This window comes from Hyperolius riggenbachi, chromosome 9, assembly GCF_040937935.1.
Source record: "Hyperolius riggenbachi isolate aHypRig1 chromosome 9, aHypRig1.pri, whole genome shotgun sequence".
In the NCBI taxonomy this organism is placed as follows: domain Eukaryota; kingdom Metazoa; phylum Chordata; class Amphibia; order Anura; family Hyperoliidae; genus Hyperolius; species Hyperolius riggenbachi.
In genome coordinates this window covers 208957204-208973692 of record NC_090654.1, presented here as the reverse complement: position 1 = coordinate 208973692, position 16489 = coordinate 208957204, and the positions used below count along the sequence as shown (strand labels likewise).

The following is a 16489-nucleotide window of genomic DNA, read 5'->3' as shown; positions in this document are numbered from 1 at the left end:
TGTGCTCGTTTTAGTTCTCATTCTTTTTCCATGGAATTCGTACAGGCACTCCATTTTTCTGCCACATCGCAAATATCTTCTAGTAGATTAAGGTGGCAATCAGTCTCCGCTTTTCAGTCTTCCCTTGTCAGTCTTCCCTCGTTGACTTCATTAAAGTGACACTGAAGTGAAAAAAAAAAACTTGATGTAATGAATTGTTGTATGTGTAGTACGGATAAGGAATAGAACATTAGTAGCAAAGAAATTACAACACTGAAGAAAAAGTTGTGTGGCACGGCGGCCTTAGAGTACGCGGGGCCTGGGGCGAGTGTCACATGCGGGGCCTGGAGCCATAAGTGAAGGCCATGTACCGTACCACCACAGTCAAGGGCTTGTCCACCTCTAAAGCAGTATGCCTTATTACTGTTTAAAACTAAGCCAACCAATATAGGAACAATTACAATACGTTATGTAATCAAACTGTACCTATCCCTAACTCCCCAGCCAGCCTCTACCTCTCCCTAGCTTCCCATGAAACCTAGCACCAATCCCCAGCCAGTCTGGAAGCTACAGCCTTAGCCTCCTCTAGCTCCAGTCCATGCTTCTAAATGCCCCTGGGGCCCTCAGGCTGAGGCTCTTGCATGTTACCCTAATCTGACATTTGGCAAGCTTCATGTCAGTGCAGAAATTCATTACAAAAATGCAAACAGCATAGTACAGTAAAGCATGCTGAAGAGGAAAACCTGGGCAATAAAAGGGGGGTTGGTGCAAAATATAAGGTGTGTAAAACAAAATAGGAAAATCTGAGTATTTGTAAATGACACTGCTCAGAACAGCTAGACTTCTGTAGACCTTTCCTTTCCACCACCAAAATGAGCATGGTATGGCGGGCATGACATGCGGGGCCCTCTTCATGTGCGGGGCCTGGGGCGGTCGCCCCACTTGCCACGCCCAAAGGCCGCCTCTGCCCGTTATTAATGATTTGAGTCGTGTGCAAGTGCAAACAAAAGCAAATATAAATCTCACCACTGCTGCTGCATCCCTGGATCGTGCTGCTGGACGTGTGCTCCGTTCAGTTGGAGTGAAGGAAGAAATCCATATATAGCAAATGGGAAGACAAAAGCACATGCACCATCCGTCCTGTACCAAAGTGGTTCCATTGCAACACTCATGACAACGTAATATCCATATTGAAATGCATCTAGCAAAGAGATACCTCTTGCATCATGATGTCAGCTGTGGTAGTGGAGGTAAGAGATCGGGGATGATGGAGGGATAAGTGACAGCTGTTTCATGTCCTCCCGAACACTTGGTCACGCTGCGTTCCACGTCCAGGACGATGCAAATTGGCCACTTTGGTACAGGACAGATGGTACATGTGCCTGCGTCTTCCCATTTGTAGCATATAAATTAGTCTCATATTTTTATTTTTCTGTGTTATAACATTTTTTATAGCATTGCATCATATTGTCATATTTGAACTTTGCTCTGTCGTATAGTTTAAAATACAGAGGGTGGTTTGCAGAGCTAATGACCCTTTGAACATCTCTGAAGCTGTCTGTCACTGTTTCTTTGATGTATAATGCTCCAGAAAAGAGAAGCTCTTTTGCATAGATAACTGAAGTTTCTTAACTCTTCCTGTACTGGAAACAATATATGAATTGTTTCTTTGCTATTAATGTTCTATTTCTAAAGGTGGCCATACATCGGGCAACTTGGCGGCCGATTGAACATCCAATGCGTTTAATATAATTGAAATGGATAAAAATCTGTGCCGCCAAGTGCATGCCCGACCAACAATGCGACCAGTTTCGGGACGTAAATTGGTCGCATTTTCGATCGCGCAGAAGGTATCCTGGAAGCCAGCAGGGGACGAGTGGAGGCCGTGGAGAGGTAATGCATTGACTTTCCAGGGGTCACTGGGGGGACATTGACTTTAGGGGACAGCGTCGAGACGGACGTATGCAGCACACAAGGCCGATTCCCAAGAGATTTCATGCTGAAATTGATCAGGAATCCGCCTGTGGTGTATGGGCAGCTGACAGATCTCTCTCATCAGATTCGATAAGAGAGAGATTTGTCTCTTGGTCGAATCTGCCCATACATCGCTAGATTTATGGCTACCATTAGCTTTACTACACATACAATTCATTATTTCATAAGTTTATTTTCACTTCAGGTTCCCTTTATCTGTGTTCCACCTATGTGCTACAGTCTTTTAAACTGCTGACCATTTACTCATGTAGTTTTCACCATAGATGAGCTTTGATCATGTAGTTTATTGTAATCTCTGTTTATACTGCCTGAGGTTTACATTTAAAACCCTACTAAAATCAATAAAAAAAAAACACATCCAGGTTATTGATAACTAGAGCAACACTAAGGCTTATATGCAGGTAAAATTTTCTTCTAAGTTTTCTACTAGGAGATAATATTTCATCTTATCTTTAAATTGACTTTTCAAAGTGTAAAAAAAAAAAAACCAGGGTCGCCCTATTTCAATTAAAAATGCCCAAAATAAGAGGCTGGCGTGTGACGTCCGGATGTCCAATCTTATAATTTGGCATGTTTATGTAGACATGTACATGACTGGATGAAACAAACAATTATTTTCTCTACTATTGAATTGGAAACCACCTGTGCTGAACCTTGGTCATTATTAGCAACCCTCTACACCCCCTATAGACACCCCCCCCCCCCCCAATTGAAACTGGATATAACAAAGATACTTGGATGGCTTGGAGGGAGATCAGGAAAAAGTAGTCTATCCATGACTGTTGAAATACATGCCATTTGGAGACATGCGGGCTTCCCTGCTAGCCTAGCCCATAAAGGCTATCTGGAATAGGAGAAAAAAGAATTTCAATGCTGGGACATAGGCTTAATCTGCAAGTTCATAGATGGTACAGTTTTTATGAACTGTGTAGTTCATAGTCTGCCAAGGTCAAACTTCTTATACTATGCCCAATTTAGAGATTTTGTTAGATCTAATCTAAGGGACATGTCTAAGGTCTGGTGCATGAATGATTTTGACAAATTGCTATCTTCTACAATATATAAAAGGTTGTTAACTGAAATCTAGAGTAATTTGATGGAACCCAACTGTGGAAAATGGACTCCTGAAATTGTGAGAAAGATATTCCAGACCCAGAGATAAGTATTAAAATTGTGCTAGGTAATCAATTGATACAGAACTTAATTGTGAGTGAAATGGAGAATGAATCTTATTTTAAAATGATACAGGGCGAAATATTCTTTTAATTTAGAGTATAAGCTGCCCCCAACTCACTATAACCAATTTTGTCCGAAGTGCAAATTTGCCTAAAGGCCCATACACACGTCGGATTTGCGCGAACGACGGGTCGTTTGAACGTTCCGTCGTTCGCACGTTTCCGCATGAAATCCGGCGTGTGTACAGACTATCGTTCGGGAGATAAGACTGGTTACCAACGATCCGCCGGGCGGATCGCTGGTAACCAGTCTTATCTCCCGAATGATAGTCTGTACACACGCCGGATTTCATGCGGAAACGTGCGAACGACGGAACGTTCAAACGACCCGTCGTTCGCGCAAATCCGACGTGTGTATGGGCCTTAATGCTAACATGTTTCATTGCTTGTGGACATGCCCTACAATCAAGGATTATTGCTGGTGGAAAGGGGTATGGAATTGGCCAGTCTTTGGCATCAGCAGGTATTCTGCTAAAAGGTGCGTTAACAAAACTTGAAATGTATATTTTTATGCAAAACAGAGGACTGGTGCTTACCTGTGTTTAGATTTCTTCAATGCCAGATTTTTGAGTTGAGACTAATAAAGCTATCCGATAAGTATTTTCCTGATCGTATAAATTGTTTTCCATGGTATCCGACTGGGTGTGCTTGAAGCCTGTGTTTAGGCATAGTGCTGTTATGGGTTTACCAGAAAATGGTTGCATTACTGCTATGGTATCTAAAATAGAAGCTGTCCTTTATATTTTTCCATAGAATTTGTGCGTTATCCTATCTCTGAATAGACTTTGAAATCTGCAGCACTTCTCAGTATTTAGAAACTTCAATTTAAATATTTTACAAATAAACGAATATTGCTGGGAAATGGAGGGGAGGAAAGATAAGCATAAAGTCTGGAATAGAAAGCCTTGGAAAATCAGCTCTGTGACTTGGACTGATAATAATGGATATTTAATTTCTGGGCAATACGATATGATAACAATAATGTAAACAGCATGGATATTTTGTTAATATATGATGTGCATAGCAATAATAAAAGTGAACTTTGGGTGGGAGGTTTCATGCCCGTGTACACCAAATCTGTGGGAAATCGACATCAAACGTAGCAAAATTCCTCTCAGTCGTCTGTAAGGCCATGTGTTTAACTCCATGGAGCTTGCTTGTTTAATCGGAGAAATACTTTTTCCAGTGCTTGTGTAACAACAACTTAACAGCTCCAAGAAAAGAAATTTCAGTTTGGTAAAAGGGTTTTGTGGAAGCAAAGGACAGGGCCAAGATTAGCAAGAGATAGTTTTAATGCTGGGACATAAAATAAACAGTTTAATAGTTCTGCTTATGCTTTGACGTGCATGCTTGCAGTTAAGGGACCAAAGGCCACTGCACCATCAGCTACACACTTATTTTGGATTAGTAATTAAAGTGAACCTTCAGTCACTTGCTGCATGACTTGTCAGAACATCCCATGAAGGCACTTAAATCTACCTGTATGAATGCCCCCTATAGCTGGTATAGTGTCCCTGTAAACACATTTGTGTTCATGGTGTTTATGCATAGGTATTATTAAGTATTTGTATAGCTTAGACATTGTTTGCAGTGCAGTACAGAGAACGGTCCTTCAGAGGAGCTAACAAACTATTCCCTACCGTAGTTATATATCCATTGTAGTCAATTAATGTATCTGTATGTTTTTGGCATGTGGGAGGAAGACTGGGTGCATGGAGGAAACCCACACAGACACGGGGAGAACACACAAACTCCTTGCAGATAGTTCCCTGGTTGGGATTCATATTGGGGAGCCAGCTCTGCAAGGCGAGAGTGCTATCCACTAAGCCACCATGCTGCCCATGGTACATTGCCTGTTGCTGTACATTGCTATAGCCAAAAAGTTTCAAGAAAGTGTTGGTCCTCAAGTGAGACACCACAATTTCTAGGTATGCCCCTGCTTGCGAGAATTCCGGTTCCCCATTGAAATCTCCTATACCTGCGCTCTGCAGACCCCCTGCCTCTCTTACCACTACTTACCCCCCACCCCACCCCGTTTCCCTTGCAGAGCTTGACAGGAAATGTATGAAATAAAGTGGTTCTATGTTCCTCCAGCAGAAAGTCCCACTTGTGTGAGTGCTTGTTTAAGCGCTTGCTAGTAGGTTTGTACAGACTTTAGACAGTTAACTGTTGACACAATTATTCATGATCTTTTAGCTGTCCATCTGTTGCGTTACATACTGATTATTTGATAAAAGATCATTTTGGCCAAAAGTAGAGTGGCATGAAGGTTGTACTTTGATTGCTAGAGCTATCTTGCTTGATCCAGCCTTTTCTTCTGCCGAACTATGGGAAGCCACTGTACATGTAATATCTTAACCTTCCATCCAAACATTAGAAAAAACTTTGCCTAACACCCAGAAAAAACTAAATTTTAGACCCCTTAAGCCTTAGCCTATTAAACTAACTATACATTACCCCAATTTTGAATGCTCCATCTCAATTCCTGATTGTAACCGCCAAACCAAATTTGTGACATCGCCCTCCAATTCCTGTTCCCTATGCCACAGCTTACCATCCAGCCCTCAGACACGAAGGTAGGCATCCAGGACTATAGGCAAAGTAATCTTTTTGGTTGGCGAGTGAATAATCGATGTGATCTTATCCAGAGATCAGATAAGCTGCCACCACTTATCATTTGAGCATGAAAAGATGCTATGTTAACTCTCTAGCTAGACCTGTAGGAAATGGGGTCATTTCAACAACCCCACTAGATATAACAATATTTATTAATACAGTAAAACAGTTATGGTTACGTTTTCTCTGAAAGGCGGGATTCTTTGCAGAGCATATTCAGAACAAGCGCTTGGATGAAAAATTTTGAATTATTTATTTTATAACAAAATGGTTCATGAAAATGTACACAGAAAAATGTCAAAAATAGCCTAACAATAGAATGTGATTTGATATACAATAATATTAGGAATTAATATAGAAGCAACATTGGATAAAGACTGAGCAGTCTATGGAATTACTGTGTCCTTTGGAATTCGAAGTCCAAAAATGTTGGTAGAAACTTCTTTGTTTATAGTCCACAAAGTAAAAGGGAGCTGGGCCGGGTCCAATCGGCCAGCAGATGGATCTATGATGGATTGGATCAGCATCAAAGGACGATCTGTGTTCAGACTTTTTAACCTCCCATCTCTTGAGGTGGAGATTTTAATGAGAGATGTGCAGATTCTGTCATCTTACCCAGTTCGTCCCTCTCAGAGCATAAAAAGATATGTAGATATCATATCTCTTTGGCAATACTTCAGACTTTGTAGCTGTGAATAAATATGGATTCATCAGGTTCTCTGGTGTTTGTAGGTATGAAACACTGGCAGTTATTATGTTGTGATTCAGAGATTCCCACATCTCAGTGGCAAAAGGTGCTATAATGTTGTGTACAATGACAATTCAACACATTTTCATACGGCTAGTATAAAGGAATATATGAAATGATGATAGAAAACGTAAATGTTTTTTCTTAGGTGAATTAGAGGACATTTGATTCCTTCTCCCCCTTGACAGGACATGGGAGATTTCCCTTTTGAATCTCTGATCTCTTAGGCTACCATAGTGTCCGAATCACACACCTGAAACCAGCTTGTAGCTAATCTTTTCAGATTTTTGTTAGAAACATCTGATCTGCATGTTTGTTCATGGTCTATGGCTAAAAGAATTCGTGGCAGAGGATCAGCTGGACAGGGCAGCCAGGAAACTTGTATTGTTTAAAAGGAAATATGGCCGCCTCTATATCACTCTCGCTTCAGGATCTTTTTAACACTACACTAGCTGAGATAGATCTATTCCCATTGACCTGATCCTATGCCTATTCTTCTTAAGCTGTTAACTGGAAAAAAAAACTTGACTCTACCCTAAACCCATATGTTAGCTTTTATTATTGCACTTGCACTCCTGCCTAGAATTGGCCAAAATTCTCACATCTCTGCTGTGGTGAAATCATTCTTGTTTCTTTTGAAGAACATCGCAAAAATGTAGTTCATGCCTTCATTACATCCCGACTGAACTATTGTAATGCTCTGTACACTGGGCTTTCAAAAAAGGACTTGTACGGTCCTGCCCACAGCTGATACAGAATACCGCTGCCAGACTATTAACCAACCCTGTCACTGCCACATAAAACCAGTCCTGCACTCCCTTCACTGGCTACCTATAAAATGGAGGATCCTATTCAAGATCGGCTTACTGACATTGAAGTCACTACATAATCTGGGCCCTGGATACATGAAAGAAATGTTGCAGCTGCATAGCAATCCCCGCAGTCTCAGATCCACAAGTTCTAATAATCTAGTCATACCCAAAGTCCACCTGAAAACTTTTGGCCCCAGAGGCTTCTGTCATGTGGCTCCTACATTATTGAACTCCTTACCTCAGCAGATCAGGACAGCTCCATCTCTGGACGTGTTTAAATCCAGACTGAAAACCCACCTGTTCAGTTTGGCATTTGCAGAAATATACGGTAATTCTTGTTGTGTTAATAGTTCACCCTACTACCAACTACTGAATCTGAGAGAGCCTAAGCACTTTGAGTCCTATGGGAGAAAAGCGCTATAGAAATGTTATTGTTAATAATCCTAGATTAACCTAAACATAGCCCTACCACTTACTGAATTTATAAACCAGTTCTCACCTAAGCTGACCTTCCCAACCTCCGAAACTATCAATACAGCACTACTGGTATAAAACATTCCAGTACTGCCCTGCTGGGCCAAACCAAGGTCATCTAGCCCCAATCTTAACTGCTTCATCTGTGTCCAAAGCCCAGCTAATTGGAGGATTACAACAATGACAGTGAGAAGGCCAGTGGGATCACCCTGTAAATCTTGTGAGGTTGCCTTTGAGAGTTGCTTTGAAGGAAACCTGATAGTAGAGCAGGACTTTATGCAAACATGAAAGATGATTGTTGGCCTTCTCAGATTTTGCTCCTGCATGCCCTGGTCAGCAACTCACCAAGGGGATATTTATCAGTTCTGATGAACAGCAGAGAATGCAAAACAGGAGCAAAGTGCAACAGATTTATTATATTAGGGCAGCATAATTAATAAATGTCCCTAGAGAATAGCCCTGGGTTAAAAATAAATCCCCTCACCACTACTTGTTAAATTTGCTGCGGTTATAAGTTTTATATCTGCTGCAGATTGTCTCAGTTGCTTACATTTTTGTTGCAGTGGATTGCAGGAGCTGAAGGTGCGAGTACCAATAGGGTTTGCAATAGTTAGAATTATTCCGTCACAACCTTGCTTAAGATATGTAAGTAGTGAGGTTAGCACCACATTACATGCGCTATGGAAGCTTCTATATTTCTGCAACTGGTTTTTGGTTATGTTCAGTGTCCAGATTCCCCCAACAAATGACACAAATCTTGTAAAGCAAATGTTTTGCTGTGTGCCATCATCAACTATATCTGCTCATCAGAAAATCTTTTGCATGTCGTTTCCTTGAAATTTATGCTTGTTTGTATGAAAACTGTAACAAACGTATTGTGGAACCATGCAGCTCTGTTTGCAGAGAATGCATGGTTATTCTAATAAGCCCACAACTGCCTTTGAAACACTGTGTATCAAAGAAGAAATAAATACACAAATGCACCTCTGAGGCGCTCAATACTATTGGCTCTAATAGCTTTGGCACGGTTACTGGCCCGAGGAAGCAGGCTTGGATCCATGAAACGTGTTGCCTGTGCATAATAAACCTTTTGTTTTAATTGACTGTCTTCATTGAGGTAAGCCACCTCACCTTTTACATTGTATTGGTTTTTAATCCAATTTAATCTTATCGGGGTGCCTCTTTACACTTGTTGTAGGCTTCATACCCCCATCCCTGTGAGATTGGAAGGATTCCCTCTGATTTTGCATGGTTGACGCCATTGCGATATTCAGTTGATTTTGATTGAGAGCCACTGCTTCCAGTCCCAGCTTCCAGGACAACCCCCCCCCCCCCCCGAGTAGAGTCGGTTTCATTGTCTCCACTTGCCTCAAGTTGGTTGCCCCTACTGCAATCCATCTTTGTGAGTAGTCTTTTTTGCTCTACATACCATCCATGAGCTACTAACATGCTGCACTATCTGGGCTCCCGTTGTCTCTGTGTCCTTTTTTATTAGGGTGCCAGAACACTTCACCTCTCTACATATCTATACTTATGTCTCTCTGGCCAGAGAGTTAGGATACAAATACAGCATATGTGTGCGCATGCGAATCGCCACATAGCCAAGCCAATGTTTATAGTTGGGGGCCCCCAAAGTAGTTTGCAGGACACTTGGAGTCAGTCGCAAAGCACATAAAGCTGGTGGCAGCACAGACAATTTGTGCAGTTAAGCAAGGCAGTCTCCTATGTAAGTGTGCAGCAAAGCAAATGGGAGGATCTCACCACTTCACATTAGGCATTCTCTGTGAGGCACTCCATTATTAACAAAATGGTCCACAAGCAGCTGTAGCAGAAAACATCAATGCTCCACCTTGGTGCCAATATAGCAGGAGGTCATGGATGTGAATAGTCCTGGACAAAGATGCTGAAATCGCTGTTCCAACCACTTGTGGTTTCAAGTGTGGGACATGATGTAGCTCTCCTGATTGGATGCTTCCTCAAGGTGTGGCTTCCTTACAAACACCAGTCTTTTTAAGGTCTGTTCTTATCTGCCCCCTTCCAGGATAAACACTGTGTGCTTGAGCAAGCGTAGTATAAGCACATGTTTAGGGGTGGGCATCACATAAGTCCAGTAAGAGTCTTAGCCAATGGAAGCTTCCACAACTGTACTAGTCATTTGTGTCCGGGTAAATGTAAAGGGATATACATTCCCGGCCAAACGCAAACCGTACGGGGCACTACAAAAAAAAGCTCTAGACATGTCGGGCAGTCTGCTGAAGCACACCTTGTCCATGCAGAGTTGCCATGTACGATGTCACTGCCTTACAGGAGTGACATGTAAAGCCAAGCAGATTTATTCTGGCAAAAGACCATACACTGCAATCCAGACATACAATCACTCCAGGACCAGGCGTGCTATGACTGATCATATTCACTACATACAGGGAGACAGACAAAAAGTGGCGGATTAGATATACATTACAAGAAGACATTTACATGGGATTAAACAAGGACAGCAAGGGCACAATCTGGTATAACGGTGAGCCTTTAGGAAAGGGGACAGGTCCAATTCAGCATTTAGGCCAGAAGGGGTGACCGTATCAAGTTTAACAATCCTTTGTGCCTCTTTACGATACAACAAAAGAGGGACACCGAGAGCCCAATATGGTGTGGTATGTACTGGTAGTAGAGGAAGACATGATAGAGTAAATACAATATTTTCACAAATCGGGGTTACTTCTCAGGCAACCACTGATAATGCATGTGGGGAGATTAGACCTGACCCCACTCAGGATTAAGAAGTTGCTCTCTGTAGATAGGAAAAATGGGGTGAAAAAAACACCCCTCCTCTGTCTGAGGCGCTTGGCTGAATTACAGACTTGTTTGTATATGCTCCATTCCTATTGCCTAAAAAAAGCTGGGTCAACCCTGGGAAACGCATTGTATGATCTTTTGGAGTGTAGAAATAAACTGCTTTATTAATATTACATCAATATTTTCTTGTCTGCTTGGAGGAGGTAAGTCCACCACTGACTCCTTTATTTTTAAACTTTTTAGATACTTTTATTCTTTTGGCTCCTCTGTATACCTATAACATTTTACAATACATTATTTCATCACAATCGCCTCTTCTTCTTTAACGTTTGTCTAACTGCCGATATGGAATTCCACGTTTTAACGATGCCTTGGAAGCACTGCCTGCGTCCTTGGAATTAGGGCAGAATCCCATCTGATTATAGCCAAGATGGCCCCCCCCCTTCCCAACCTGTTTATAGTGCCACTCATAGCTTGGAGATCATAAATAATAGATCTTTTTGTAACATTTGGTGATGCATGAAAACAAATCTATATGAATGTATAGAATTTTCCAAGTGCAAACTTTAGATCTGAAATGATGTGCCGTAGGAGTTTCCAGTGCACAAATTGTGCTCTTGTCATAGGAAAGTGACAAAATTGTTTATATAAGGCTGCAGCCTTCCTACATGTAGGAGCATCTTAATTGAATTTGTTCTGTGCGTAGCCACAGGGACCTGCTGAAGCATAAACCTCTGACAAGAGGTAATTTAAGGGCTTAGCCGATATTTCAGAACTGAGAGTTTTGTTTGTGTAACCCGGACCTCTATGTTTTCTTATCTTCTTATGTTGCATGACCTTTTCTTTGCAGAGTTGCCCCAACATGATAGCAGCCTGATCCCCAATCCTCAAACCAGTTAATGGTTTTAACTGCCATTCTTCATTAGCATTTGTCACTCCTGATCACTGCTTTAGATTACTGTGCTGCCACAATATGTTTTTGGCTTGGTTCAAGTCAATTACACTCCCCAGGAGGGGTAACTTCTTTCTAACGAGAATGATATTGCTTTAAAATATCCATTTCCTTTTAAGACAATACAACCCTACACTTTTTTTTTGTGCGGCTGCTGAGCTAATTAAAGCAGTTCCCTGTTACTAAAAAAGTACCACTTTAGAGGAACTTTTATCTGGTAGAATGTTTGCCGTTCTGTGTTTGCACAGTATTTATTATTATTATTTTATTATTTATTGTATTTATAAAGAGCCAACATGTTACACAGCGCTGGACATTAATTTAGGTTACAGACAATATTTAGGGGTGACAGACAGCAATAAGACAATACAGGAATACAAGAAAACCAGATCACACAGCACAGTATGAGTACAAGGTAATGCTTAGTCAGTCAGTGGAGGGGAGCATGGAGATTAGGCAAGTTAGGTTCACTCAAATGCATAGCATGGGTGCACAGTAATGGAGGTGCATGATCAGGTAGGATACAAAAGGAGGAGGACCCTGCCCAAAGGCTTACAATCTAGATGGAGAGGTAGGGACACGAGAGGTAGGGGACCAGAGTTCAGCTGTGGGTTTAGAGCGATTGTGAGGGGTGGTAGGCCAAAGTGAAAAGGTTAGTTTTGAGGGCCTTCTTGAAGGTGTTGAAGGAGGGGGCTGCCCTAATCGGTGGAGGTTGGGAGTTCCATAATGTTGGAGCGGCTCTTGAGAAGTCTTGGAGGCGTGCATGGGACTGGGTGATGCGGGGGACGGTCAGGCGAAGTTCATTGGAGGAGCGGAGAGAGCGGCTTGGTGTGTATCTCTGAGTAAGATCAGAAATGTAGGTTGGACAGGTTTTGTGGACGGATTTGTAGGTCATATCATATTCAATATCTTGAATCTGATTCTGGACTGGATAGGAAGCCAGTGGAGGGATTCACGGAGGGGAGCCGCCCTGGTGGAGCGATGGGAGGAGTGGATAATTCTGGCTGCCGCATTCATGATGGACTGCAGTGGGGCTATTCGGGTCATAGGGAGACCAGACAGAACCGCATTGCAGTAGTCGAGGTGGGAAATTATGAGGGCATGGATGAGGAGTTTGGTGGTGGCAGAGGTCAGGAAAGGGCGAATCTTACAGATGTTACGAAGGTGGAAGTTGCAGGACTTTGTGAGGTTTTGGATGTGGGGAGTAAAGGAGAGTGCGGAGTCCAGGGTGACAACCAGACAGCGGGCTTGAGAGGTAGGGCGAATGGTAGTGTGGTTGACTGTGACCTGCACATCTGGGAGGTCCAGGGATGACCAGGGTAGGAAGATCATCCTTTTGTCTAAATTTAGTTTCAGGAACCTAGCGGACATCCAGGAGGAGATGGCAGATAGGCAGGAGGAGACCTTGTCCTGGTAATGGTGGATATGTCAGGGGTATGGAGGTAGATTTGGGTGTCATCTGCATACAGATGATAGTTAAAACCCATGGAGGAGATAACCTTGCCAATGGAGGATGTGTATAGGGAGAACAGTAGGGGGCCAAGGACCGAACCTTGGGGGACGCCCACTGAGAGGTGGTTAGGGGTGGACGAGGACTCATTAACCTCCTTGACGGTATGGACGAGTATATCTGTCCATTACCGCCAGAGGTCGCTGCTCAGGCCCTGCTGGGCCGATTTTTATGAAATAAAAAGCAGCACACGCAGCCGGCACTTTGCCAGCCGCGTGTGCTGCCTGATCGCCGCCGCTCTGCGGCGATCCGCCGCGAGCAGCGGCGAAAGAGGGTCCCCCTAGCCGCCCGAGCCCTGCGCAGCCGGAACATATAGTTCCGGCCAGCGCTAAGGGCTGGATCGGAGGCGGCTGACGTCAGGACGTCGGCTGACGTCCATGACGTCACTCCGCTCGTCGCTATGGCGACGATATAAGCAAAACAAGGAAGGCTGCTCATTGCAGCCTTCCTTGTTTATTCTGGGCGCCGGAGGCGATCGAAAGAACGCCTCCGGAGCGCCCTCTAGTGGGCTTTCATGCAGCCAACGTTCAGTTGGCTGCATGAAATAGTTTTTTTTTATAAAAAAAAAAACCCTCCCGCAGCCTCCCTGGCGATTTTAATAGAACGCCAGGGAGGTTAAAGGAGGTCGTGAAGGAGCGGTTGGAGAGCGGTTTCAGTGTTAAGGTGCATACATGCATCCAATTTTACCTCTTCCGTGTAGTATGAGAGCTTACCTGTACAATCTGCTTATAGTATTCAAAATATGTTGGCCCTGTGGACTGGATGTAGAAGGGAATGAGGAAGACTGGGGGGATTATGGACTGAATGGGAATCTTGAGATTATATGTAAAAATTAGGGGAGATTAGGAATAATACGAACCTGAGATAAACATAAGCGCTCTCTGCTGATTTAGTCATCCGGAGAGCCCTAGAACCTGGAAGGACTTGGTCCTCTAGACAAAGGGCTGGAAAGATGAGAGGTATTAATAGTGAAATATAGAATATGACTGGATATGGTTTATATGTATTTATATGTAAAAAATTTTGTATAAATAAAGAATCTTTAAAAAACAAAATATGTTGGCCCTCATGCTACATAGAGGTGGTAAAATTGGCCAGTGATTGGACAATCAAAATTGGATGTGTGTATGCACCCTTAGGCCTTGGTTATACAGTGTTTTATTGGTAGTTCTGGTCTCCGCCCCAGCATTTGCAAAGTCTAATCGGTGCATTTTCCGATGCCTAGCCCGAATCCTGAACCTTATAACAATCCTAGGAGTTCTGGTTCGCCATGAGCTTGCTGGGTAATCTACAACAATCAATAACTCTAGCTAATACACTTCCTTATGTTCATACCTGGCCTACCTTCCTGAAACCATAACTAACCCTAAGCGACTTTTTTTCTGGTGCCTAACCTAACTTCTCCTGTTTAGACAGTGCCTAGCTCTGGTGCCCAATCTATTACCGCACAACCCAATTTCTTTTTAGATTCAGCAGCACCAGAACCCGGTTCACTGCAGCAATTCTAAGTGCCTTTTTTTCCCACAGGCTTCAACATTCAGTAGTGCTGAATCAACCTGCTTTCCATTTCCCATAGTACAAGTACTAACTTGTCCCATAGTACAAGTACTAACTTGTCCCATAGTACAAGTTAGGCCCCGTTCACACTTGCGGTTGTCTGCCAAACGGACCGGATGACCTGACCGGATCCGGTCCGGATCGGAACCGTACGGTTCTGATCCGGATCCGATCCGGATCCGGTCAGGTTGCATCAGGTGTTCATCAGGATGCGATCCAGATCCGTTTGGCAAAAGTTACGTAAAAAACAAAAAAAATGTTGGGGTCTGGGAGGTCAGCAGAAGGGGGACCCTGTGGAATCAGGCCCTCCGCTGTTTAGCACTCACCTCCACCTCCAACATGCTGCCAACATCTCCAGCTCGTGCTGCTCCACTCCAAAATGCTTGCCCATGTGTCCCCGATCCAATATCGCCGCAACAATCCTCATAGGAAGTGGGGTAGAACATCCGGATTTTTAGCCAGTGTGTTGTGCGCTATCCGGTTCTCATTGATTTGTATTGGCCGGATGGTGCAGTCCGGCTCCGCCCCGGATACGGCTGCCGGAGGAGCCGGACCAAAAAATAGCGCATGTTGGAACGGACGCCGGAGTCCGGATCCGGTCCGGCTCCGGTCCGGACGAAACGGACGCATGTGAACGGTGGCATAGACTTACATTGCTATGCCGTGCGTCCGTTTCGCCCGTTCCGCATGCGGTGCGGCTCCGGCACGGCGATTCCGGATAGCCACCGCTAATGTGAACCGGGCCTTACTGGAAGTAGTGGGGTGAACATCCCTGAAGACACTGTACATTTTCAGAACATTTAGCAAACAAGAATGGTGACAACTGCAGTCTATCTGGGGACAGGAGTATGTTTCTCCTGTGTATGTCCAATGTATAGAAGCTGTGTTTTTGGAAATCTTGTCCTTTTATGCAGGAACCAAGTCCGATGAAGGCTTATAAGCCGAAGCTTACTTTTTATTTATCTCTAAGTTAGCCAATAAACGCTATCATTCCGAAGATTTAAAACTCCTTGCTTCTACTAACGGTACATCAGTCTATTGTTTCCTCCTCCACAGACTAAATTTAGTTTTGTTTAAAGCTCCATTACTGTTGTGGGTACACGCGGGACTGTTTTTGATGATGTTGTATAAAAGGTGTTTTGTTTTGTGTTCTGTCTGAAATTGTGTAAAAAAAAAAAAAAAAAAATCTAAACGAAGTGCAGTTTTTATATTTGCCAATACATCTAATCAGATTTTATAAAAATAAAAAATGGAAAATTGATTTATTGTAATGTGTAGAATCTGTTCTTTCTGATAACATTTCTGCTTTACTCCACAGTGTGCGAGGAACAGGCTAATGTGGTGATGAAAGATTCCCCTGCAGACTATCTCCAACCCTTTAAAGACCAAATGACTGAGTTTATACAGAAAGGTAAGCTACATCTCGTTCTTATAATCTTGCTAAATGTATTTCCCTGAGGGCTCTTTCACACTAACGTGTTTCCCTGAAAGTAGGGCATCCTCTTAAAGTAAGACCTAGTATTTATTTCAAAATATAAGTCCTACCCTTAAAATAAGCCCTATTGGCTGTGGAAGTCCTGCCCTTCCGTGTGCCCCCCTCCCCCTCCACCAATTTACCTCCTGACAACCTCTTCCTGCTCATCCCCTTTCTCCACTGCCCTCTGACATACCTCAACCGCAGATCAGCGCTGATTCCCCCACTGCTGCTTCTGGCCCGCTCTCCGCTGCCCACTGGCATAATTCAAACCGCAGTAAACTGTGGTGAAGGCAGCTAGTTTCAATGTAACAGCACTTCCGTCTACAGGAAGTGACATTTCT

At 43.3% G+C, this 16489-nt stretch overlaps 1 protein-coding gene across 4 annotated transcripts in view; it reads left to right on the top strand.

Moving 5' to 3' along the window:
• FMN1 (formin 1) overlaps positions 1-16489 on the top strand; it is a 405926-nt gene that overhangs the window by 346102 nt on the left and 43335 nt on the right. For all 4 annotated transcript variants that reach the window (XM_068253927.1, XM_068253926.1, XM_068253928.1 and 1 more), the window contains one exon: positions 15990-16082. In XM_068253927.1, the coding sequence (XP_068110028.1) occupies positions 15990-16082 (93 nt within the window). The remainder of the gene's footprint in view (positions 1-15989; positions 16083-16489) is intronic.